Raw genomic sequence first — 24,715 nt, 5'->3', positions numbered from 1 at the left:
TCTCTGCATGAGGTGGGGCAACCACTCCTTAAAGTGAATTACCTCCAGCAAGAAAGGAAAATAAATACCAAGTGCTACACAGTAATGGATGCAGGTTAGTGTAATGAACAGATAATGTTTACAATGTTCTAAAATTTCTCAACAACAATAGTTTACACCATAATTCCAGGCTTTACTTAATACAGTTGTGCTAACAACAGCGCTCTCCCAATTTTCTTTTTTTTTTAGTGGGGAAAAGTCACAAAAGTTGTGGGTCTTCAAAGAAGGATTTAACTGCCCAAAACAAGGGTGTGAGAAATGTTTTACCTTATCTCCTTTCAAAAGGCCAGCCAGACTGGTCTGTTAGAGCTAGAGTGACACACAGCTCCCAGATCTCCAGGGTCTGAAATGTAGAGTCTTCTGTGCCCCCTCTTTGCTGTTCATTTCTTATCTAAGATTACTCCTGATCACATTCTTTCATTTCCCTTGTCCATTAGGGGGGGCCACTTTATGACAGCTCTTGACCTATCATTTATTCAGTAAAAACACTGGGGAGAAAAGCAATGCCTCCTTTGCATCCAAGGACTCAGTGCAGCCATCACCACTTCTTCACCAGAGCACCTGACCCAGGCTTCTACAGAGCCTGGCCAAGCACCAAACCCATTTCCAGAACATCAGCAGCCATTTGATCCCATTTGATTACCAAACCCCGTAGCTTAAAATGGCAAACAAAGCCAAATCTTGCTTTTATTGTAGTCACAGGCCAAGTTTCCATTGGTGCTGCAGATTCAGGGGGTAAGTTCAGCTGAGCCAGTCTCCTTCTGCCAGGGTGAGTTTCAGTGGGGAGGTGTCTGGGTGTGCAGCAGGCAGGATCCCCTGTGCCCTGCTCTGCATGCAAGCTGGCCTCACAGCCTGGCTCTGCTCATCCTCCTGGGAGATTTGCATGTGATTATATTCCATTAAAAAGGGAAGAAGAGGAGGAAATGCTGAGAGACCATTTTCCTCTGAGATTACTAAACCACACCACCACTACCTTGCAGACAGCTGAACCTGTTCCAACATCCAGCAAATCAATGAAAAAATATCCAATGGTTTCAAGTGTCTCAAGATTGTGCCATTTTTTTATCCCTGTTAGAAACTGAGTTTTAAGAATAAGTTCTCTGTTCTCCTCTTCCCTGTGAGGACACAAATTGGAATCTCTTCACTCTGGAGGATGGATGCTGAAGGTCTTTTCCTTGGTCCTCCTTTCACCCCTTCTCATCAGGAAGGTGATGCACAGTCAGGTGATGAATCAGCTTTCTTATTCAGTGTTTTTCTGCAACAGTGCCAATACAATCTCACTTTTTGCTCCCCTCATCTAAATATAATTTGAATTTTTCAGGTACTCCAGGAGGGTTACACAATGGTGTAACATAAAGAGAGAACACTGGAGTGTCTCCAATGCTGTGCTATGTGTGCTCTCATTACCTAGGACATGTTTTTATTAGAACACATCCTGGGAAGTGCAGGGAGCTAAATTAGTGTGTCACAGGCCAGACAGAAAACAACAACAAATCAAGGTTTGCTTTGGCAAATCTCAATATGGAAATAGGAAGGTACTGGATAAAGATTTGTTCTTTGCTAGCAGAACCACTCCTGAGCAGAACCCCATGCACTGAGTCTGCAGAACTGCCATGGTGGATGTTTCAAGCTGTGCAGCAGTGTGCACCCAAGGCTAGAATCTGTCCAAAAATATCCCATTGCAATGAAGCAAAGGAATAATTCCTGGTTACTTTAAAGGCCTCTTGCACTAGAGATGTCCTATTATTGTTATAAATTCATTTTCCTGGAAAAGGTAGAACTGAAAGCCACTTACATGGCTGATTAGAGATATTTCATTTAGATGTCTACCTGTACCATAAGATATTAATGTGCTCAATGTTCTCTCTCCTTTGCTGCAGTTGGGAAAATTTCATCTACATTTCTGGGCAGCACTTGGCAAGAAGATCTATCTGCACTGCAATAACAGTGAGGAAGCAGAGAGAGGAAAGAGCAAGGCAGGAACAGCTCCAGGTCCTTGTGCAGCCCCTGCTGCAGCTCCACTGAGGGCTGCCCTGTATGGAGACACGGAGTGAAGGCTGTGCTCAGAGTAAATCACTGTGACACAGATGGCAGCAAGCTTGTGGCTGGAGAAAGGACTAAAAAACAATCAGATCACAAAATGAGAGTGGCCACAAGCTGCTGAAATTTCTTTCCTGGCTAGAAACACCTGATGAGCCAGCACAGAAGCAGCTTCTCTGTCCACTCAAGAGACTTTGAAATACGAGTTCTAGTTTAACAAAGCACTGAGTCTCTCTCTAGTCTGGTCTGACAAAATTATCTGAGTTAAAAATATTTATCCTAATACTACAAATGCAAAAGCAAACACAATTCACTTGGCCAGAACAGGGTCATCTCCAGTACTAAGTAAAGAGGATGAAAGTAATTTACAAGACACTGAAGCGGAAGACATGAACCTTTAACTTTTTCAGTTCACTCAGGTGCTAGACATGATATGCCTTATGAGATAATTTTAAGAATTTACAATCAGTTTTATTTAAAAATGGTTTTCCCACTCTAATAAAAATTCAATTTGCAAACAGACATTCTGGCCACATATAAACTCAATTTTAGCAAAGCTGTTTCCTGCAAATGCTCCAAGAAGGAGATTTAACCCACAACACATCAGACAATTTTCACAGGGAATTAAGCAATTTTAATGCTATAGGAAATCAAATCTGGTTACTAATTGAATGTAGTTGGTTTCTGGCATTTTTCCTAACTGCAAGAGCTTTTCACTTTATCTGCCCTTGGATCTTTAGTGGTGTATTAGACTCATTTATGGTTTCAGAATATATTTAGTGAAATTTAGTGAAGTCTTAGAAAACTCTCAAGTACTTTCAGGAGCAGCCAATTTCAATCCATTGAGCAGCTATAAGTAATTAATTCCAGGCGAGCTCAGCTCTTCACACTCGCTGACAGTCCCTGTCCCTGGAGCATCCCAAGCACCACCCCTGTCAGTAAATTATTCTTACCAGAACAGAGAGATCCATCAGATCAGCTCCAGCTACAGACTCACTGCAGTTTGAGATCCACAGCTACAAACCTAAATGGGTTCATGTAGACTTTGGGGTTTTCTGATGTGCTTTACTGGAATTCCCATGCTGCTGCAGCTGTCCTGGTCCTAGATATTATAGGTAAATAAACTCCCTTTTACATGACTGCAACACACCCATCTCTTACTCCACGCTGGATCTTCAGGGCACAGCTGGCACAACACTCTTCTCAGCTATGGGACTGCAAATTAGATTTTTTAATTAGTTGAAGGAGATGGCCAAAACTTGGCACTGGTTTTGTGAGAAATATGTTGGCTTGGAGCATCTGAATGGAACTATAAAAGCTATTAAGAAAAAAATAATCTCCAGTGAAGCAGAAGGCCAAATATTCTGCTTTAGAAAACTTTGTTTTGAAAAAAACACCATCAAATTTCATACTCTATTATTTTCGTATTATTTCACAGTCCAAATAACCTGTCACAGTCTGAGCTAGCAGAACTGCCAACATCCCTTTTGGAACATTTCTTTGAAACGTTGGGTAAATTTGTATTCTTGGAACTTTCATTAAAAAGTGCTAGGAACTCACAGAGAAACATATCTACTTTTTAACTTTTAGGTGCTTATATATAAGCTTGCTTCTAGAAACTTTTCAACCAACTGCAGTAATGAGATGCCTCAGGATCTAGGGAAGCACAGAGATGGATTTTTGAAGGCACATAATGGTCTGTGTTACTATTTTGAAGATTCAAAGGTTGCTATTGCTGCAGGTGGGGAAGTGTATAAATTCACAGCTGTGCCTCTTCCATACTGTTAATGAATATAAAGGAGATCCTACAATTCTCCATTTTTAAATTTCATAACCAAGCATAACTAAAATGTCCTTAAAACTTCTACAACATGAAGGAAAGACTCCCTTGCTCCAGGAGACAACAGGCTGTATGATTTCATCTCAAAAACCAGTGATTCTGCTAAAGCACAGAGATTCAGAAATGCAGAGATGCTCTGTGCTGAGGTGGCTCAGTCTCTCCCGTTATAAAAAGCCACGACCCTCCAAACACTGCACAGCAGTCAGCACTGTTTTCATGGCTAAAATAAGCTATAAAGTCAGAACACATCTGCCTTTGTATTTCAATTCTGTATTTATCTGCGTTCATGCAGTAGCCTCTTATCACTGTGAGCTGTAACACCGAGGGCAGCAGGGGGAGCTCCCCCTTTATTTGTCAGGGTTTGGGTACTTCTAAGCAGAATATCAAAGTAAAGAGATAGGAAAGACAACAGGAATCTTAGAATACAAGGAACAGGTCAGACTCAAAGCCTGGTCCTGCAAACACATCTGACTGTGGAACCCACCAGCCTGCAGAGACAGGGAATTAACAGCTCCACTCAAGCCTTTAAGTATTACAAGTGGCAGAAAATATTTACTGGATCAGTACAATATAAATTCAGAGCAGCAAAAACACTCATTGGCTCTGCTGAGCAAACAGTAATAGTTCTCATGCTGACCCTGCTGAAATTAATGGGAATTCAGCCTTTGAGAGATATTCTGGCTGCTCTCAGTGTCTCTGAGCAGTGCCACAAAGCACTTAGGCAAGAGGCTACAGGTGTTATTTCATGGCAATTGCTCTACAGGCAGACAGTTATTAAAGCCCTGCAGGCAGCAGATAGAGAGGGCAGCTTGAGCATAAGTAAAACCTTCATACTCTGGCATTCCAATGAAATTGCTGCAAAGCTTTAGATTTGATGGCAAGCCTATCCCTGGCTCTGGCAAAGCCTAATTGCATGGGGAAAGCAGCCTGGACAGCAGGGACTCAGCACAGATGCTGAGGCAAAGTCCTTTAATCCACAAAAGACCAGCAGACAAAGCAAAGCTCTCCATAAATAGCAAGCACCACACCTGCCCAGTGTTCCACCCCAGAGACACAGGGGGAAGGAGCTCCTGCAGCACCTCCTGCCCTCCAGCATGCTCACCTCACTTACACAAATCTCCTCCACCACTTCCCAAGGTCCCACTGTCAGTGAGAGTGCTCATCCTTACCCACAGCTCCTGCTACTCAGCAGCTGCAGGAAATGAACTGTTTTCCACAGGTACATGACCCATATGTCATGAGGTTTATGCAGCTCCAGGAGGAAACAAGGCTTGATGTCCATTTGTAGAGGAACACAACACTTCTCATGTGTGCCATGCAAGAGTAAACAATGCCCTGGTTTATGGAGGAGAGAGGCCAAGCTGCAGAGTTTAGATCCAGGGGCAGGAGTTTCTCTATCAACCGGTTACAGAGCATTAAACACTTAGATGTTTGGGATTTTTTCAAATTCCAGTATTTAGCTTGTCACAGAAATCCAACCCTGGATATGAAATGCTCAAATCAACATCATCAGAGGTCAGCTCTGATTTGATGTTGGTTCTGATTTGAACCTGTTGCTCTTAGATGTCTGAAACCTCATGATTTAAATAAATTCAAGGCACTGAACCACCAAAAAACCTTGACACTATATCACCTCTGTGCAGCAAACAATTTCATCACCATACTGTAAAGGCAAGCATCTTTAGGACAAATTAATTTGAAATCCCATAAATAAGAAATATAGTAAGGCATTAGGATTGTAAAGCTTGAATTTAAAACATTTGGCTTGCATGGCTAAGAATAGCATAACTTCATACTCTATTACTGAAAACCCCAGTGGATTTATAGTAGCATCTCATTTTGCTCTATTAATCTGACTGCCCCAAGCAATTGTAATAGGCTGAGATGTCAAAGAATCATATTTATAATCTGTTGCTGCCAAGACAAATTGCTTTTGTTTGATAATAAGCCTGCTACTCCCCTTGGGATGTGGCTGCACTAAAACAACATGGTGGAGGCTTTCCATTCTGAAAGGCAGGCATGCCCTTTCTGAACTTTAACATAACCAATTCAATTTTTAAGGAAAATATGGCAGGTAGCCAAGGATGAATAAAGTTTCCATGCTGTGAGGTGAGCAATAGAAGCAGCTTTTCTAAAGAGATGCTGTGAAAACATGCAGCACAGTGTCTTATCAGAAATAGATACAGCTGCTGCTGCTTGGATGATAAACACTTAGCAGTGAGTCTGTGGAAGTGCTGAAATGCTAATGATGTGCTAAGGGAGCTCTAGGTGATGCTGCAGCACTGGGTGATTTCTCTGCATCTGTTCACAGCTACATCCTAACAACCATCACACAATGATCTGAACCCTGGGCTTTAAGCTGCTGATAAACTTGGAGTGCAAGGTTCACCAGTTTGTCCTGGTCACATCTTTGCAGGATTAAACCTTAGGATATGAACACAAGAATTAGGTCCCACAAGGTGAGCAAGGATGAAAACCCCAAGGCCTCCTGACTGATAACTCAATATTCTCACACTGTCCCCACAGTAAAGGAGATGGAGCTGCCCAGTCCACCACTGAGAGTACATGGACAAGGGCACAGTTACTACAGAAGAGATGTTCTGGGTCATTTCTATGCCTTCCTGATCATATTTTGTGCAATCTTTAGACTGTGAATTACAGAAGACACCAGATGATTTACAGAGCTTGTGTCTTAAACTAGAACTCAGTTTGCTACAGCATTTTCTGCTCAAGGAAAACCCCAAGCAGAGACTTTAGGGTCTGGGCACAAATGGAATAACTTTCCTCCTGGGCTTTTTATTGCCTTCTCTTCAAACACATAGTGTCACCTTGGATGATGTCTCCAAAAATATTGATGAGAGCAGCTTCTCACTGCAATTTTACCTAATTATACACTGTCTTTGGCTGCCACAAACTTTAATTAAAAGTACTGTGGTTTTATGTTTTTGCATCATTATAGCTTTATAATAATCTCATCATAGCAGACTCTCCAGAGGCTCCTCCTGGAACCACACCACCATCACTGGGACATTCACCCTGTCCTCAAGTGAAGCCTCTGGGCTGTGACATCCCTCCAACACTTTAGAAAGGACACACCACGTGTCCAGAAAAGATGGATTATTTCACTATGGGAAGTTAGAAAAGTAATCAGCAGCAAATCAGCTGAAGTCCCTCCTCACTGGTTTTTGTTGCCTTTAGGCTAAGCTCTAAAGCATAAAAATGTCAAGGACTGTTTCCTTGGAAAGGAGGTGGTTGGATCCACCTGATCTTAATCTTCAGGGTTTGCATCACCAACCTGTAATTAACTTATTTCCTTCCAATACATGACCCTAAGTATCCTAACAACATGGATTAATTATACCTTTCAGATGCGTCAAGAGGAATTTAACATTCTCCTAGTAGAGAACTGAAAGCCCAAGGGCTCCCTAACTCCCTGAGGTAAAGCAGTGGCAGAACCAGATCAGAATCTGGAAGTATCAAACCTGAGCCCTGTCTGTTAACCACAAAGCTACTCTTTATTCTGCTGTATTTGTCTTTAAACCACAACACATTTATTCTGATAAAAATTAGCAGTAAGCCAATGTCCAAGCACCTATGGATGCAGGAACACTAGCACTGCTTACCATTAATGCATGATGAGATGCAAAAAAAGGAAAAATATCCTGGCTCTGTTCCCAGAGCTGCTGTACTGTCACTACAAATAACCAGAGTTAAAAGAGAGGATGTCTTTGATCATTACATTTTCTGCAACCAGAGAAACATTAGGGGAACTGAACAAGATTATTTTTAAGAAATATGCACATACCTTTGATTGCAAAAACTCCGTGACAGAAGTCCTTAAAATTGATTCTTCCCAAATCATTCGGGTCCAAGTACTTTGCCAGTTTTTCCACCTAAAATAAAAGATGATAAAATATGTGTTGAGTCTGGTGTATAGTCTGTTGCTCTGATACAGTCTGTATCTTCTACAGACGACTACAAGTTGAAGAACACTCACACTGTTCACTTGAACCACCCAATAAATGGTTCTGCAAGGAGAAATCATGTCTTGTATGACCTTGGTGCTGACCAAGGCATGTGCTCTGACCAAAACTTCTTCAGCTGGGACACATCAATCCTGTCCTATGGGGATCTCAAGAGCTTAATAAGGGGAGAATCTGTGACTTGTCCTCTTACCATAGAGCAGGGTGCTGACAGAATCTTCTCTGGCAGCTCTTGCCATGCATTCAGCTCAGAGGAACTTAAAACCTTGGTGGTTCTCCACCCCTCTATCACAAGTTCTCAGGGAAGGAGAAAGGACAGACCAAGATGTGCACAGTCCATAGCAGTCTCGTTTCCTAAATAATCTGGATTATAGGAGAGGAAACCCATTGGGCACTTGGAATGAAACCAAACTTCCTTGACACAGCAGAGAATATCATTTTTGTATAGGAAAATTAACAGTATGAAAATATACTCATGTGATGAGAGAATAGTTGTGTCTAGTACACTGTCACAGACACATTTTGTGAAAAATCCTTTCCTTAGGATTTTTTTTCTCCTGAGAAGCTGAGAGGCCTCAGGAACAAAATGTAAACAATGGTTATCTGTTGCTGTGGAATGCAACAGGTGCATCTGTGATTGGTCTCATGTGGTTGTTTCTAATTAATGCCCAATCATAGTCCAGACGGCTCAGACTCTCTGTCCGAGACAGAAAACTTTGTTATCATTCTTTCTTTTTCTATTCTTAGCTAGCCTTCTGATGAAATCCTTTCTTCTATTCTTTTAGTATAGTTTTAATATAATATATATCATAAAATAATAAATCAAGCCTTCTGAAACATGGAGTCAGATCCTCGTCTCTTCCCTCATCCTAAGGCCCCTGTGAACACGGTCACAGTACCCTGTGCAAAAAAGCAATGTACTTACTCCTCATAATCTCAGCTTCACAGTTTAGTCTCTCTGATCATTATTCACCAATAGAATGACAATATACTGAATTTAAACACAGTCACCAAATTAATACTTGCCCCAAAAATGGTCTGGCAAATTTTTCAGGAAGGTTTTGGGATAGAGGAAGAAAAGCAGCCTAGACTGGAGAGGCTCTTGTGCTGTCTAGAAAAAAAAAGGAATGGAGGAACAAGTAGCCAAAGAAGAATAAAGCGAGAAGCATACCAGTCCAGGGAGGTGAGTGCACACCTGGACCCACAGCTGGCTGCTCTTTCTGACAGCCACTCTGCTGGAGCTTGTGTACATCCCCTTGTGTGCCAGCACCTTGCAGGGACCCTCAGTGAGGCAGAGGCAGCCCCTCACTGCTCCTGAGAGCTCACAGGCAGCTCCACACAGCCCTGCCCTCGGCTGGGCCCCCCAGACACTGAGGGGTTTGAGCAAGCTGAGTGCAGGGACAGCAGGCACAGAATCCTGCTGCAGCACTGTGTGAGCTCGGATATGTCAGCCTGAGCAGCAACAAAAGCCCAGCTGCAAAGACGCAGCAAATGAATCCACATGACCTAGTTTCTCAATTTTCTGGTGTGGCTTTTTCCCACGTGCTAGCAAAACCCCAGCAGCTTCCCAAAGCCCTGCAGATAATTCACTCGTGTGTGCGCATCACACTTCTTCTTACAGGCAGTTCTCAGAGCCTATAAATTCCCTCTGCACCAACAACTGCTATGATAAGCCAAAGGGCTCATTTAGAACATGCAAATCTGGATGAAAAAAAAGAAAAAAAATTTTACTCATTTGCAAAATTCTATATTGAATGAGAAAGGCACAATTTGATCCTTAAATTAAATCCTTTCCCCTCTCATTTTCCTAGGGAAAGTAAAAAATCAGCTTGTATAGGCAGGGCAAGTAAGGAGCTACATGATGAGTTCAGAGCCCATGACAAGTTAGACATTTTCTGAAAACTTTCATATTGCAGAGCTCCAGTCCTGCCAGCTGGGCAACAGAGCCCAAATGTCGACTATGCTGTGACTCATGATCAAATTTCCACCCTGGCATCACAGGGAATTACTGTAACCCCACTAATTTAGAGCACCAGAACACACATCTGTGTTTCCAAAAAAAAAAAGCTGCTTCACCAGAAACAGCAGTGTGTGGTTAATGTACCCCAGACTACCTGAAAATCCTGACTGAAACCAATTAAGTAGAGACATGCTTGATATGGAAAATCCAGGTTGGTGTTATCCCTGTCACCTTCACAAACAACAATTGTGTTTTAAATTTTAATGCACAGATTCCTGCAGCCAGTTGGGAAGCCTCAAGTCTATTTAATATTGTGCTATAACAAGTGGTGTCACTGGGTGCTCCCAGTGAATCTGACAATTTAAGATTATTTCTCAAAGTTGATCCAATAATTTTTGTCCACCAGCTGCTCAGACATTTAAAATTACACTTTTAAAATCAAATTAAATGAGATGTTATATGCCTGGGAGTGTGTATTATGGAGGAACAGAGGATATGTTCACATTTAGGTCTAAGCAATGTCTTAGGAGTAAATGAAATTATCACCTGAGCAAAGTGCTTCAGTGTCCAGTTTCCCCTAAATCTAATTTGCAGGTTTTCAGTTGGATGTTACAATGCAAATAACTGACATCAGTGCAGGAGATGATGAAGAATTTACAGAACAGCCTGATGGAATTGATGCCAGCAGTGCTCACATCTTCAGTCAAGAATAAACACAGCTCCCATTGCAGGTCAGGGGATAAAAGGATTTTGATCACCAGGGACTGTGCTTGGGTGGATACTTGCACAGGGTTTGTGCATTAATGTACACACACATTTGGTACATAAATCCCTGCATATTTGCACACAGTTTTCAAGAGCCTGTAGTGCACTTGATCATGCTTTTTTACCAATCTTTCTGGAATAAGGCAAGAAGCTCTTCCTCATTAATTCCAGACTGAAGGCATTGCTTTAAGTTAAATTTCAGTCTGTGGCCAATAAACTACAGCTACCCCTAAATCTTCTCTGGTGTCCACACTGCATAAACCATCCTTCTGCTTCACTTTGTAAAGAAATAAAGTCCTTTTCTCCTTCTCAGGAAGGGTTGGCTCCCCACAGTGAATCATAAGTTGTTTTATTTGTTCATTGCCTTGGGAACCCCATGGATTTGTCAGTGTACCTGGCAGGCTGGGTGACACTGAAGCTTTTTTTGCAATCAACAACCCCCTGGGACTGGGGGAGTGCCCAGCCCCGGCCAGGGAACGAGGGCAGCAGCTCTGTCCTTGTGATGGGACAGGGGGCACAGCCCAGGTGTGCACATGGGACACACAGGATGGGCCAGCCCTGGGCACACTCAGGCTCCTGGGCCCCACATCCCTGGGCTCTGCCATGGACACAGGACCACAAAACCAAAATTCAGTGTGAAATGAGTGTGTGATTGTTGTGGGACCTACAGGCAGCACAGGGAGCAGGTGTGCTCCGGAGTTTAACATCAGAAGTCATCACAGTGAGATGGGGCAGTGGTTTGGGCTGGGGACAGACACTCTCTGCACAGAGCAGTCCCCCACCACGTGGGACAGACAGCACAAACAAGGATTGCATACTTGTTCTTCACTGTAGGAAGTGAACAAAGGCAGAAAAAATGAGCTGCAGGCTCAATAATCCAGCTGGTTCTTTTGGCAGCTGCAAGGGTGCCTCTAATGAACTCTTCAGCAGACATCCAATAGTCAGAGAGAAGACATAAATATGAGAGAGAAGAAATAAATCATCTTTCTTTGGGAAACAACTGGAGAAAGGCAAACCTCCGTCCCTATTGTTTAACTGGCCTGGATGAATGGCTGATTACCCTTGCAACGCAAACACATTTCTCCACTGTAACAACTGCTCACTTCAAACAAGGGGCTGCCTCCTGTCCCTGGGGTGTCCCAGCCATCCCAGCTGCCCTGCAAGGGGTGTTTGCCCTGTGCTGCTTTCTGACACACAAGAAGAGGCTGGGAACACTTGAGGAAGCAGAATGGAAAGGAGGTTTATAGCAGAGGGAGTGGAGGAAGGGGAGAAAAGAGGACAAATCACTGACAGACCTCAGAAGAGATTTATTGAAACTGATCTTTTCTTGCAAGTGAATTCAATACAAGGCACCTGCACTGAATAGCCAAGGAACCCTCTCCAGAGCCCTGGACAGCTCTTGTGCTGAAGCTGCCAAGACAGCATCAGTACTTTTTCCAGCAAAGATTTTCTGTCTGGAACTGAATCCTGCTTCCATTTGCAGGCAAGAAGAAACTCAGACCTCTATTGACCTCACTTAATTTTCTTCAAAAAGGAAGAGATTTTGTTAACACAAAAAACACTTGTAAGATTTAGAAGTAATTGAGTTCAGAGGGACCCCACACCAGCTCTGTCCACAGAAATCTTGCAGCAGGATCCAAATCACAGCCAGAGGATGCCATTTGAAATAAACAACTTATCTCAGTAATTTGCCTTCATACTGCAGGAGTCTGCGAGCACGTCTCACCCTGAAGTGCGAGCAGGGAGCACCTGGGAGCTGTGACAAAGGCAACACAAGCACTTGCAGGAAAAGGTCAGGCTGTGCTGTGGCAGTGACATTTGGGCAGCATCTCCTGAGGCAGAAGCATTTGTGAGAAACCTCAAAAAAACAGCAAAAGGAGATTAAACATGTAAATGCCGCAGGGTGGAATTAGAGAGCTTCCCACATGATTTATAAAAGGAGCAGCAGAACTGCACTTGCCCTGGTTTCAACAGACTGGCCTTTGCCATATTGGACAGGGTGTGAGTTTACACCTGGACAGTTGGAATTGTGCTCTGGCTGCAGGGCTGGGCAATGAGATCATCCCGTGTGTGAGAGCCACCCCTGTCCTTTCACCAGCCCCTGGTTCAGGTGTTCTTGGCACTGATGTGGTCCCAGATGTTGGAGCTCTTCAGTCAGAAGGGCTGTCTTGGATGAGATGGGATTTATAGATGGAGGGGAAAGCAATGAGATTTCTCTCTGACATTGTGGCATTTCAGGGAAGCAACACAAGAAGAGGGAAATTATTTTACATTGCATTGGAGAAACTAGCACTCACACAATTGTGGTACCCACTGTCATATGAGATGCTGAATACACAGACGTGTTGCAGAGAACTGACAGACAATTAAAACACCTCATGCAACCAAAACCAAAGAGTTTTCTTCTGTTTAATTTGGCAAAAGGGAGATCAAGTGATGATTTGTTGCTAGGTATAAAGACTTCTTCAAGCAGGGAACTACAAGCAGGTTCAAAAAGATTGTAGCTGAGGGAAGACATAAAGAACCACTATTGGCAAAATAAAACTGACCAGACTCCAATTAAAAGCAAAGCACAATTGTTTTATCAGCACCATTGTTCACCCATCAGAACTATAAATTAGGAAGGGTCTGGAACCATAAAAAGCAACTGGAGTCCCTCATCTGAGGCCTTTTGAGAAGGTGAGACACACCTAGAAAATTTACCTAGGCTAGAATAAATGGGTTACAATCTGGGCTGTCACCATTTCAGGATGTCACAGGAGATGAGCTGATGCTCTCCCTGAGCCTGACCCTACAGCACACAGGACCATGCTCCCAGTCACACATGGAAGGAGTGGAGGCACAGCATTTCAGAGTCATGAGTCCAACAAGTGCCAGCCCATTCAGTCCTGGCAGACTGTGCATTGTAAATAATTCATACCACTGCAAACAGCATCATGAATTTCCATCAGCTGCTGTCTGATCCCAAAGCATGCAGGGACATACATCACTGCTGGAAACAATGGCTTTGAATTTGCTTTGAATTTTGATTTCAAGCATCACTCATTGCCCCTTTATCTGCGGGCTTCAAGCCTGAAAGTCGGCTTCTCTGTGAGCTGTCTGTAAATAGAAAGAATTGTTTCAGTTTCTGCTTTAACTGTGCACACCCAATTTACCAGCTGGAAGGCAGATCTTGGGACTGTGTCCTAAATGACATAAGCAAATCTGTTGAGTAATCTTGGCCTCAACTTTGAGCAAATTCCTAAATCTGTCAAATCCATCATTTACTAATGGCTGCAATGCAAAAAGTCTAATCAAATCCAAGGGAGTCCATTCACTCATCTTCCCTGGGTTTAGCATAACACATGGAATTGCATCTTCTTTCAAATATGACCTGAGTCCAAGGGGAGAAAAATATCCAGCAGTTATCCAGATGGAGAAAACATCCACCATGCGGAGGATGTGAAATGTGAGTCACAAAGGCACAGAAAGAAAGAGGTGGCTCCAGAAGCACTGCAGGTGGCTGAGTGCATTCAGAGGCAAAGGAGGCTTCCAGTGCTGATGTGTTAGGAATGCTCTGTGCAAGAAGCACCCTGGCTCAGGTGGGTGACAGATGGTGAGCACAGCAGAGCCGCTGAGGCGGGAGTGGCTGCAGCACACAGGGCAGGGCAGCTGCTGCCCTTCCCCAGGGCAGGGACACAGCTCCAGCCTGCTGAGCACTGCACACGGGCACAGGGAGCAGAGCAGGGCACCAACAGCCTCCTACACCTTCTGGAGGAGCTGTAGGATCCACACCACAGCCCTCAGGGCAGGAGGGTTTATCCTGACTGGGAGATCCCTGCTGCGGGGAAGGACACTGCACCCAGTGTCCATGGGGCTGGCACCCAGTGCCCATGGGGCTGGCATCCAGTGTCCATGGGGCTGGCATCCAGTGTCCATGGGGCTGGCACCCAGTGCCCATGGAGCTGGCATCCAGTGCCCATGGGGCTGGCATCCAGTGTCCATGGGGCTGGCACCCAGTGCCCATGGGGCTGGCATCCAGTGTCCATGGAGCTGGCATCCAGTGTCCATGGAGCTGGCACCCAGTGCCCATGGGGCTGGCATCCAGTGCCCATGGGGCTGGCACCCACACCCAGTGCCCATGGGGCTGGCACCCAGTGCCCATGGAGCTGGCATCCAGTGCCCATGGAGCTGGCACCCAGTGCCCATGGGGCTGTGGCACAGGGGGCAGAGCAGCAAGTCTTCCAGTAGAATGATGTTTGATGCTACCAGCCAAGTATTTCATCTGCCTTGGCTTCCCCTTCTTTAAAGTGGTGATGGCAATACTGACCCCACACTCAGGGTGCCCCATAAAGGCAGTGATGCTGCAGTGGAAGCTGCCTGGAGCTGGGCCATGCTGCAGCTTGTGGGGTTTCTCACCGTCTCCCTTGCTCAGGGACTGGTGTCTGTCATCTCTGAATGCACCTCCTCAACTGGACAATGGAACATCAGGCATGCTGGTGATCTGACACAACACACAGGTATTTCGAAACTGCTCTGCTGCAATTCTGCTCCACTGGGCAGACCCTTGTCATCATTTCGTTTTCAGCATTTTGTTATGCTAATAGCATTTTATTATCTTCTGATGGGAAAAGAGTAGCCACACAGTACTGCTGAGGGAACACATTAGGGATGGACTTGTTCAAAACATTCTAATATGCAAATGAGCTATGAAGAGAACATAATAGTCCATGAACCTCAATAAGTGTTTGTGTATAACAGAAATACAGGCAGTGTTAGGAAAATTGATGCTCTGATTTCTGTTCCAGAATGAGAAATCACTTGAAGTCTTTAACACACGATGACACAAACCTAATTTGGGATAACAACAAATACAATTCTTGCCATACATACCCCAATTTTCTAGGTATCATCCTTACAGTTAGCATGTCTAACCACAGCTGAGATCCAAAAGTCATTAGTCTTAAGGAACCCCTTCTCTCACACCATATACCTTCCTGGTTAACCTCTCTACTTACACAACAAAACGTTTTACAACCACAAAGAATCACCAATGAAGTTTGAAACAGAGTGCATGTGAATAACTCTGAATCCGACCTCACTTGAGAAAGGATCATTGCCTCGAATTAAGAAGTTTCAGAATTTCCTCAGAGTACACATCCCAAAGAGACAGTTTACAGCTATAAAAATTACCCTCCCCCATTTTATCTCCAAATCAGAAACCAGCAAAATCCTGGTGAGCTTTTCCTCTGCCAATCTACACCTCTGGATATATCAATTGTTTATGTACACAACAGCTCTAGAAGAGTAATTCACATTTATTTTGTCCCTCTTAATGCAAAGTAGCAGCTGACAATGAGCAAGTGCCAGAATCATAAGACCAACCTCTCTCTTTAGTCTCCCCCACAATCTATGGATATGTGAGAACTGAGAACCTTTGATTTAGTTATTTAAACAGCTGACTTAAACGGGATTCCATTTCCCTCCTTCCCTCTGATGCTGTGTTGCAAAACAAGACATTTGGCTGGGCCCACCAATCTTACAACAGTCTATGGGGAATCCCACACAGTCTGGAATACCATGGGAACAGAGAGCAAGGCTAAAAATATGCCAAGCCATCTGCTCATTCTACAGTGATTTTTTTTGTGTTGTTCTGGAAACAAAGGGTTAATGTGTTGAACTGTTTTCCTAAAACCACTGATTCACTCACTTGCTAAAATAAGCGGAGCTGCATTAACACCTTCTCCTCCACAGCTATCAGAATTGAAGCCAAGAAAAACAAGGCTGCTAGCAAAAGCTGTGACAAGCTGAAAGAGGCACAGCCCATTATCGTCCCCATTAGCATAAGTCAAATACAGCAGAAAATAGTCAGATCACAAGAGATACATGAGGCAATTGGTCATGTGGCTGCAGCATATTTTCCTTTAAACAAGGAGCAGGAAAATGTTTCCATATCATCAGGGCTTATCTACAAGTGCTGCAGCATGGATTGATTTTTCAGTGAAAATATTCTTCCTCTCTGCAGCTTGTAGTGTGTGTGATCGTTCTCATCAGTACATAAAGGGAATTTACACATAATAATGTTTTTCATGGCTTTCAGTGACACATCAGCCAAGCAGGATCTACTCTCAGAATAATTTATGTGTTTTGTAGTAAAACTGGGGAGAGAGGTGGGGCCCGTAGTGCCAGAAAACACTTTCTTGGTGCCTTCCTTGCTGACACATCTGCATTTTAATTGAGGTGTTACGGTTTGCAAAGAACAAATGAAATACCAAAAGCCAGCAGGAAGGAGCTGGAGAGGGTGGGAGAGCAGAGCAAGTCAGGTAGGTGGGTTACAGGGAGCAGTTCAGACATCAGGAATACACAGCATTCAGAGTCAGACAGGAGCTTCAGAAAATTCACCAAACCAGAGCCAAAAGCCAGTGCTGAAATCCAGGCAGTGGCTCCAGACTGCAGGGCTGAACAAATCAGAACAAGGCACTTTTGTGCCAGCCCTGCGATGGCACTTCACTCGTTCATCTCTCATTCCCAGGTCAAGAACACGGCTAAGCGCAACAGCACTCACAAGATATTGTATCACCCAGTTTTGTCAGCAAATCCTCACAATGCTGATTTCTAACCTCAAAGTTACAAAGCAAGTGTTACACTTCAGACAGACACTTCTCTCGACTGTGTGATTTATTGTTATATTCTCCCCTTAACATACAAAGCTAACCCAACAATATACAACCAGCACACAGAGCTATGCTTCACACACATCTACTTTCTAAAAGAATTCAGATTTTGATCTGAGAGCCAGCCAGAGGCCTGCCCAGAGCAGCAAAATTTGGGCATCCTCAGGTGTCTCAGCCTGGTCTCCTGAAATGAGTTTTGAACAGTTTAAAGGGAATGTGGCTGGCTTTTGGCATGCTCACAGATATAGAGCACGAAATGCAGGCCTTGAGATCTGATCTCAAATAAAAAACCCTGAGCAGCAGTCCTGAAATTAAACTGAATGAAAGAAATTTCATGGCAAATTAATGCTTTGACACAAAAACGAGTATGGGAGGAATGAGGATGGGATGAATCCAGCTCAGGGAGAGACACATTAGTTAAGATGACAAACATCAGGCAGAAAGGTATGATTAAAGGAACAATATTCCACTTAGCTGAAGGGAAAGATCTTAACCTTTAGAAAAGTGTGGCTGGGAGATAACTTCCTTCCCTCCTTCCCCGAGGACCAGAGAAGGAAATGAGCAGTAAGTGCCACTCATTAGGGTGGGATAATTACCAAGTGTGGAATGAGGGTGACAGGTTTGAGCAGCAGCTGACTCCTGTGACGCCAAGAGCAGGGAAGCAGGATAAGCAGGGATGAGCACAGTCTGGGCTGTCAGTGGTGACAGGGGGTAACAAGGAACCCCCCAACCAACAGCAAAACTACTGAGGGGCTGAGGGGAGCAGGGAGCCCCTCCTGCCCCGCTCGCACAAGCAGCCAGAGCCCTGAGCAGGGCACTCTCACCGTGTTAATCTTCACTAATTCTCCCTGCGCCTTGCTGCAGCTGCCAGCTCCGGCAATGCCACAGCCCAGGAGCCAGCGCAGCCCTCAGTTCCCCTGCCATGAGCGATCCCCCCGTACAGAAATGTGTCACTGCAACTGCAGCGGAGCAAACTTTGTATAAAATCACACAAAGAAATCCACGCTGCTCTCTGATCTACACGGGGGAAAGCCATTAGAGGAATGATAATCAGCCAGCATTTTTGTGTGGAAAGGGCCAGAAATACAAAGCCTGAATGCACAGAAGAGGAATGCTCCTTACAGCCTTAGAAGCTGTACAAGGGTGCCTCATGTTACAGGAGTGCCTGCACTGAGCATCCTCATTAGCCATCACAGCCTGGCCAACGTTAGTACCTCTAAATGGTTACAAGGCTGAATGGAAGAAAGATCCAAAATGCAATAGAAAAATCTCAAAAAGAGATGAAGGCGAGCAGCTACAATGGGATTGTACTTTTGTGTTTCAGCAGTGTGCCCAATGAATCTGCTATCAATTAGTCTTGGTATTGTAAGAAGCTCCATGAGGGACTGGACCCAGCACTCCTGGCTCACTGCACACACTATTGGAAAGATAGTATCTGGCACAAAGGTAATTTTCTCAACTGACATGTGATTTCACCTTCTCTTCTTATCCAGAAACAGATGGACTGCAAAGTGTGCTGGGCCTGGGGACTAAGTAGGAAAAGGCAGATTTTGAAAAAGAGATTTAGGTAATGATGTGGTGACTTCCATCAGCTGGAAAATCACATCTCAGGCTCAGGTAAGCAGGTCACTGTTCCCATCCAGCTGTCACTCACGATAAGAGTCACTGGAGAGGCATTTCTGTCCAGGTGTGTGGGACTGGACTGTTCATGCCTGTATGTACAGCACAGAGGACCACAGGGCTGTTCCAGTTCTGTGAAATTTCTTCCTTTTAAAGCCTTTTAAGAAGTTACTGTTTTGATCTTGCTCATTTCTACAGCTGCCTTTCCCAACTGCCTTTTAGTAGGGATGTAGCTTGCCTTCTCTGTCAACATGTGTATATTTATCATCTCCCAGTGGTATATGGTAATTTATTTTTGATATCTGTTGATGCTTTGTGTATCAGTATGTGAGTTCATTTTTTCCCCACATTAAAGTCAAACCAAACAGCCTGACCAAAAAATTGTCATTTTGATTTTTGCAGTGAATGTAAGTTCCCTGTAGTTATTATGACAGCATGTCACCACAGGGTCACAGAGAGTGAAAATGAATTGCTTGGAAAGCAAAACCAACCAACCTTTCAGTGTAAAAACAAACAGGCACTGTTTAGGGAGAGCAGAGATGTTCCTTCCCCACTGCAAACCACACCCTGAAGAGCCAGCAGCTCCCATACCTCTTAATCCTCCTGGTTTGGACAGGATCCATGCACTTCCTGTACAATTAGGAGTAACAACCTCGTGGGCAAGGTTACAGCTATTGTGAGATGGGCACCCTGCCAGCAGCGACTCTGGGATGGACCAGAGACAAACACAATGTCCTCGCTGGGTGGCACCACGTCCCCCTGAGCTGTACAGCTCCCTGCAGGTCCCTGAGTGCCTGCACAGCCTGCCAAGGATGGAGAAGGTGGAAGTGGTCCTGAAGACGCTTTGTCACGCTCTGGGAGCCACCTGGATGAATGTGACCTGGAACAGGGCAATTGCCATTCCAATGCACACACCTAAGCTGAGTTCCAGTGAAATGTTACACCTGATGGCAGCTCGTCCTTGCTGCCCCTTCCAGGTGTGCATTCACATTTCTCACAAATAAAGGTCGGTGCAGTTTTATTAAATGACCAAGCCCTGCCCAGACAGAGACGCAGTGAGGTGGGTATTGAGGTAGTGAGGCAGCCAAAGAACCACCACATCATCAAAAGCTCACAGGACAGGGTTCACAAGGGGAGGAGAATAAATAGGAGGGGGAAACAATTCCCTTAGCACCACTCTAAACCTGACCTTGAGCAAAGCCAGAAGCAAGAACCTGACACAGGAACCACTTGTATGTATAATACAATGAAAGTCATGCTAGAAGAACTTAATGGCCATAAAATCTGTAAATCACCAAAACCACTGGGAGATTTTTAACTCTAAAAAGTGCTTTTGCAATAAATTTCTAAACCTTGGCAAACAACACTTACCCCTTATTTCAGAGATGCTGGAAGGCATCATTATGATGTGGACTCAAATCAGATTCATCTCAGACCAAGACTTTGCCTTTATCCAGGTGGATGTCACTTCCCAGCAGCCACCATAACTCAGAAGTGGTCCAGCAGTCAGGACTCCCCATAGCACAGCACATCCTCCACCTTCACTGGTCCAGAACAAATCTCTTCATAGCCAGTCTGTAAAGCCTCATTAGGCTGGATCAGTGCAAATGTGAAGTGTTGAGGATGACAAACAAGAAGAGCTTTGAACCTACACCCCTGCTGGTCTCAGCAGCTGTGGGGTTTTGGCCAGTGCCCTCTTGGGTTTGGGCTGTCTATCATGATACAGTTCAGAAATGCTGGCACAGACTCTTGTTCCAAACCTGCATACAAAGGGTAACTTTCCACACGTCTCATGTGGGGAATTCATCACAGGAATTCATCACTTCCTTTGCTTTGCAGACTTTGATGTGGTGAAGAGCCACAGAACAGAATACATTACTTCTTGTCCAGAGTTTACAAAATGGTTTTTCTCTTCACTGTAATAGGAAATAGGAACAGGTGGCCCCTTTCAAGACCACCAGGGACCACCAGCCTTGCAAATGCCTCTCAACACACTGCAACCAAACCAGAGCCCGCCCAACAGAGCTCTGAGAAGACATCCTTGGTCTTTTATTGAATGGAGCCTGCAGGGAGGTTCCATGTCTCTCTAAAGAGCACAGAACAGCTCTTTCATGTAGTCTGCATCCAGCAGTGAGATCAGGGAAAGCACCAAGGCTCCACAAAAAGGAATATTTTGTCAGTGAAAAAAAAAGGGCATCATGTATTTGACCAACAGTCAGGCCATGAGCTGGCAAAGGAGGCAATTTCCCTGCTCCAGGGTGCTTTGCCTCTTGATGATAAACTCTTGTGGCTAAATTGCTTCTGGCTCTCACCATGTGTCTCTCTGCTCACTGTGTATTTACGCTGCTGCACTGGTGAGAATTAGGGAAAGGTACAATAACTGAATTACTGCTGCACTTGCAGATAACAATGGCAAGGCTTTATAAAGGCTGTGCATGCTTTGTCTGGGATGAAAATGAATAAATAATAATAATTAAACAAAAGAATCTAAGAGCATAGTGCCCACTGAATGGTGCACCAGGGAATGGCAGCATCAGCTCCAGCCAGAGGTCAGTCTGCCAAGGAAACAGAAGGCAACACTCGTACAAAGGGATGAAATATCAGGAGGTGATGTTTCTGTCCTTGTTGCTGTCAATTTTATGGAATGTGGGTGTACAAAGGACTGGGGAAGATGAACAGCAAGTGCTGAGCTCAGGTGAAGCTGCAGAGCTTTACTGTGACACCTTCCAGCAACAGAGCTCAGCCTAAAGCTGCACAGGAGCTCACTGGGGAGGTTGGCACTGACTGAAACAAAGCAGGTGCTGCCCACCTCACCAGTGTTTGGGTGTTTGGGTGTCAGGAGGCCAAACCTCCTGTGGGCTGAGATCCCCACTGAGCCTTGCCCACCTGGCTGAGGGGTTCCACAGCAGACAGGACATGTTCCAGGGACAGCCCTGGGACATGATGAGAGGCCAACAGCCAGGACAGATCCCTGTACCACAGGTGCAACCCTGAGCCAGCTGTGGTGTGGGGCCAAAGCTCAGAGAGGTGCACAGGATCCTTTCCACTGACCCCAACACCCCCTGGTCAGGGTGCAGAACTGGCACTGAGCAGAAGACAGTTACTGCAAGTCCTTCTCAGCCCTGGCCAAACTTCTCACAAGCAGCAGCAGTCAGAGGAGAAGTGAGACTTACCCTGGGATTTGACAGAGATCAGCAGCTTTTTGGAGTTCTGTCAGACGTGTATCAGGGAAAAGCTGCAAACTGCAAGTGTCAGACTCCTGGAAAATCTTTTCTCTGTTCACCATTTTCTGTTGTTTCTCTTGTCAGTAGAAAAAACTTTCTATATATCATGGGATACTCTTTCTCTAGGACATTTCCTTTCTGCACTACATCTCTAAGTAAGTTTTTCATTCTTGATCTTTCAGAGTTGTCTCTAACCTTTCTCATCTGATTCTGAAGCATTTTCCTGTGCTTGTACTCCAGGATCAACTTCTTGGCTGATTCAAACAGGAAAATTCAAACCCTCCACTTGCTCCAAAAGACACTTTCTATGCAGGCTATTAATATCCTGCTGAACATTTAATAAAGATATAAACTCAGTGCTGAAATAAAGCCTTGCAGACCAAAGCCTTTAAGAGGACTGTGAATCAGGTGCAGCCAACAGCTTTTCAAGGTTTCTCACCCTGGCCATTCAAACTTTAGACAGAACCTGAGCTGTGGTCTGATGGCTCAATTTATGCTTGGATACACTGCATATTGACAGCAAAGGGAATCTGTGGAAACCACAGCTAAATCCAGGTTGCAGGCCAGTGCCTCAGACAGACAAGACAATCTGTCACCCCGTGAATAAATTATCTGCTCAAAGAAGAATGTAATACAATGCTATTCTCAAAAAAATCACTATTTTTCTGTTGTACTTCCTTGGTACTTTAAGCTGCATCCACTGACTGCTCACCTGTGGAAGTCTGCAAACACAGCTGAGGCATTTACTGCCCCAGGGTCCTCCTTCTTTATCATCCAAACACCAGAACCTTCTCACACCAGAGGCAAGCATGACTCAAGCCCATAATGCCACAAAGCTGCCTCTGGAGAGAAGGTGAGACTCTGAAGCTTTAAGAGCAAATGGATGGAAAATAAAAGTGGAAAGAGGAGAGGGATTTCCTGTTCTAAAAGCCACAGTGACACAAAGTGCAGTCAGATCTCATCTGCACTTTGCACCAAGCAAGTGTCCATGCAGCAGAGTGCTCCAAGGTTATTCAGTCTGTGACACTGGAGAAATATCTCCAGACAAGAAGTGTTTTCTACACAGCTTGTACATGGTTTTCTCTAGTCCCTGCTGAACTTACAACAAACCTCCATCTTTTACAGAAACAGATTTTTTATCTTTTTCCTGGATTCTGGATTCTGCTCTTGTCCTCACTGAAAGCAAAACTTCCAAGTGCTTTTAAAGCATCTAATGGCAGATATGAAAAAAACCTGTGCCTTGTGTGAAAGGCCATGGTTTAGGCTGGGCAGGAGCTGCTGGCCCTGCTCCAGAGTGAGCATAACTGGTATAAAAATAATTCTGCCTGAATAAAGAGCTGAAGACTGAACTCCTTGGGAAAGCCATTTCAGACTGTTTGAGTATGTTAAAAGAGGTCAGATATTAAGTAAATACTCAATTAAGGAAGGAGGGCAAGTAATTAGTAAGGCTAATTCTCTCCTGGATGGCATGCAAAACTCACCCCAGCACCACCTTCCATACAAAATAAGTCTCAGCTCTTGAAAGAGTAGCTCAGCTTTGAGCAGACCTGGGTTAAATCACCAACTCAGCCACAGATTCAGTGTTTTGGACATGGACAGGTCACCAGTTCCTTTGTGTGTCCACTCTCAAAGCCCAGAACAGTGACAGTAGGTACACACTGAGACACTCAGACACACAGCAATGACCCCAAACCTGTGTGCATACACCGTTTTGTATACATTAAAGCAAGTACTTGTGGCAATTGCAGCACTCCAAGAACTCTAAGAGGCCAAGTGAATGCTTCTGTATCCATAGATTTCTTCTTGAAATAAGTCTTACGTGAAGGAATCTCATTACTGAAAAACAGAATGTTATTCCACTTCAGGCACTGGACAATGCTCCAGTGGGGAGTTGGCAGAGAGCATGGACATGTGAAAGGAAGCAAACATCTATATAAAAACCATGTATACACCCAGTGTTATATAATATATAAAAAACCATTAGAAACACCAAGCCCGGCTGGCTTGAACCTACTTGGCCTCTGCTCTCATCTACTGCAACAAATGACATGCAGAAGTGGAGAGACTCTAAAAACAACCAGTGCAGGGAGAGGGACAGGAGCATGAGGAGGAAAACGTTTCTTTGGCCTGGCTGACAGATTGGGCAGCAGCTCCCAGTGCCCAAGGACACCTGGTTCCAGTCCTGCTTTGTGAGCAGCCCTGCACTCCCTAATATCCTGGTGGCACACCATTTCTGGAGTCTAAACATGGCCCAAATACATACATAAGGCATGCAAGAAGGGATTTTTTAAGTCTGAGGATAAGCCAGAAATTGTCAAATTCTCAAATCAGCCAAAAGAGAGCTCTGATGCGAGACAAAATTTAGTTGTCAGTGAACTGATGTAGGACATCACCCTAATGCTAAATCAAACACACAGAGCTCTAATTGAGTAACAGGGATTTAATCCCCACCCTGGGTGGTTTGAGCTCTCTTATATGAGCTGTAAAATTGGAACAATTAAACCCAAAAATCCTCTGGCTCCCCAGAACAGACCAAGCCAATCCAAAATCCTGTTCTTGTATGTAAGATTTCCTCCTCTGCAGGACTACTC

The 24,715-nt window shown here is 44.5% G+C and overlaps 1 protein-coding gene across 2 annotated transcripts in view; it reads right to left on the bottom strand.

The window, feature by feature from the left end:
• RAB11FIP4 (RAB11 family interacting protein 4) overlaps positions 1 to 24,715 on the bottom strand; it is a 110,223-nt gene that overhangs the window by 66,403 nt on the left and 19,105 nt on the right. For both annotated transcript variants that reach the window (XM_054278852.1, XM_054278853.1), the window contains exon 2: positions 7,725 to 7,812. In XM_054278852.1, the coding sequence (XP_054134827.1) occupies positions 7,725 to 7,812 (88 nt within the window). The remainder of the gene's footprint in view (positions 1 to 7,724; positions 7,813 to 24,715) is intronic.

Source organism: Melozone crissalis, unplaced genomic scaffold, assembly GCF_028551555.1.
Source record: "Melozone crissalis strain CALT ecotype California unplaced genomic scaffold, PUWL_Pcris_2 ptg000026l_1, whole genome shotgun sequence".
NCBI lineage: Eukaryota > Metazoa > Chordata > Aves > Passeriformes > Passerellidae > Melozone > Melozone crissalis.
Note: the sequence above shows the minus strand (reverse complement) of the source record. Positions and strands in the feature narration are given on the sequence as shown.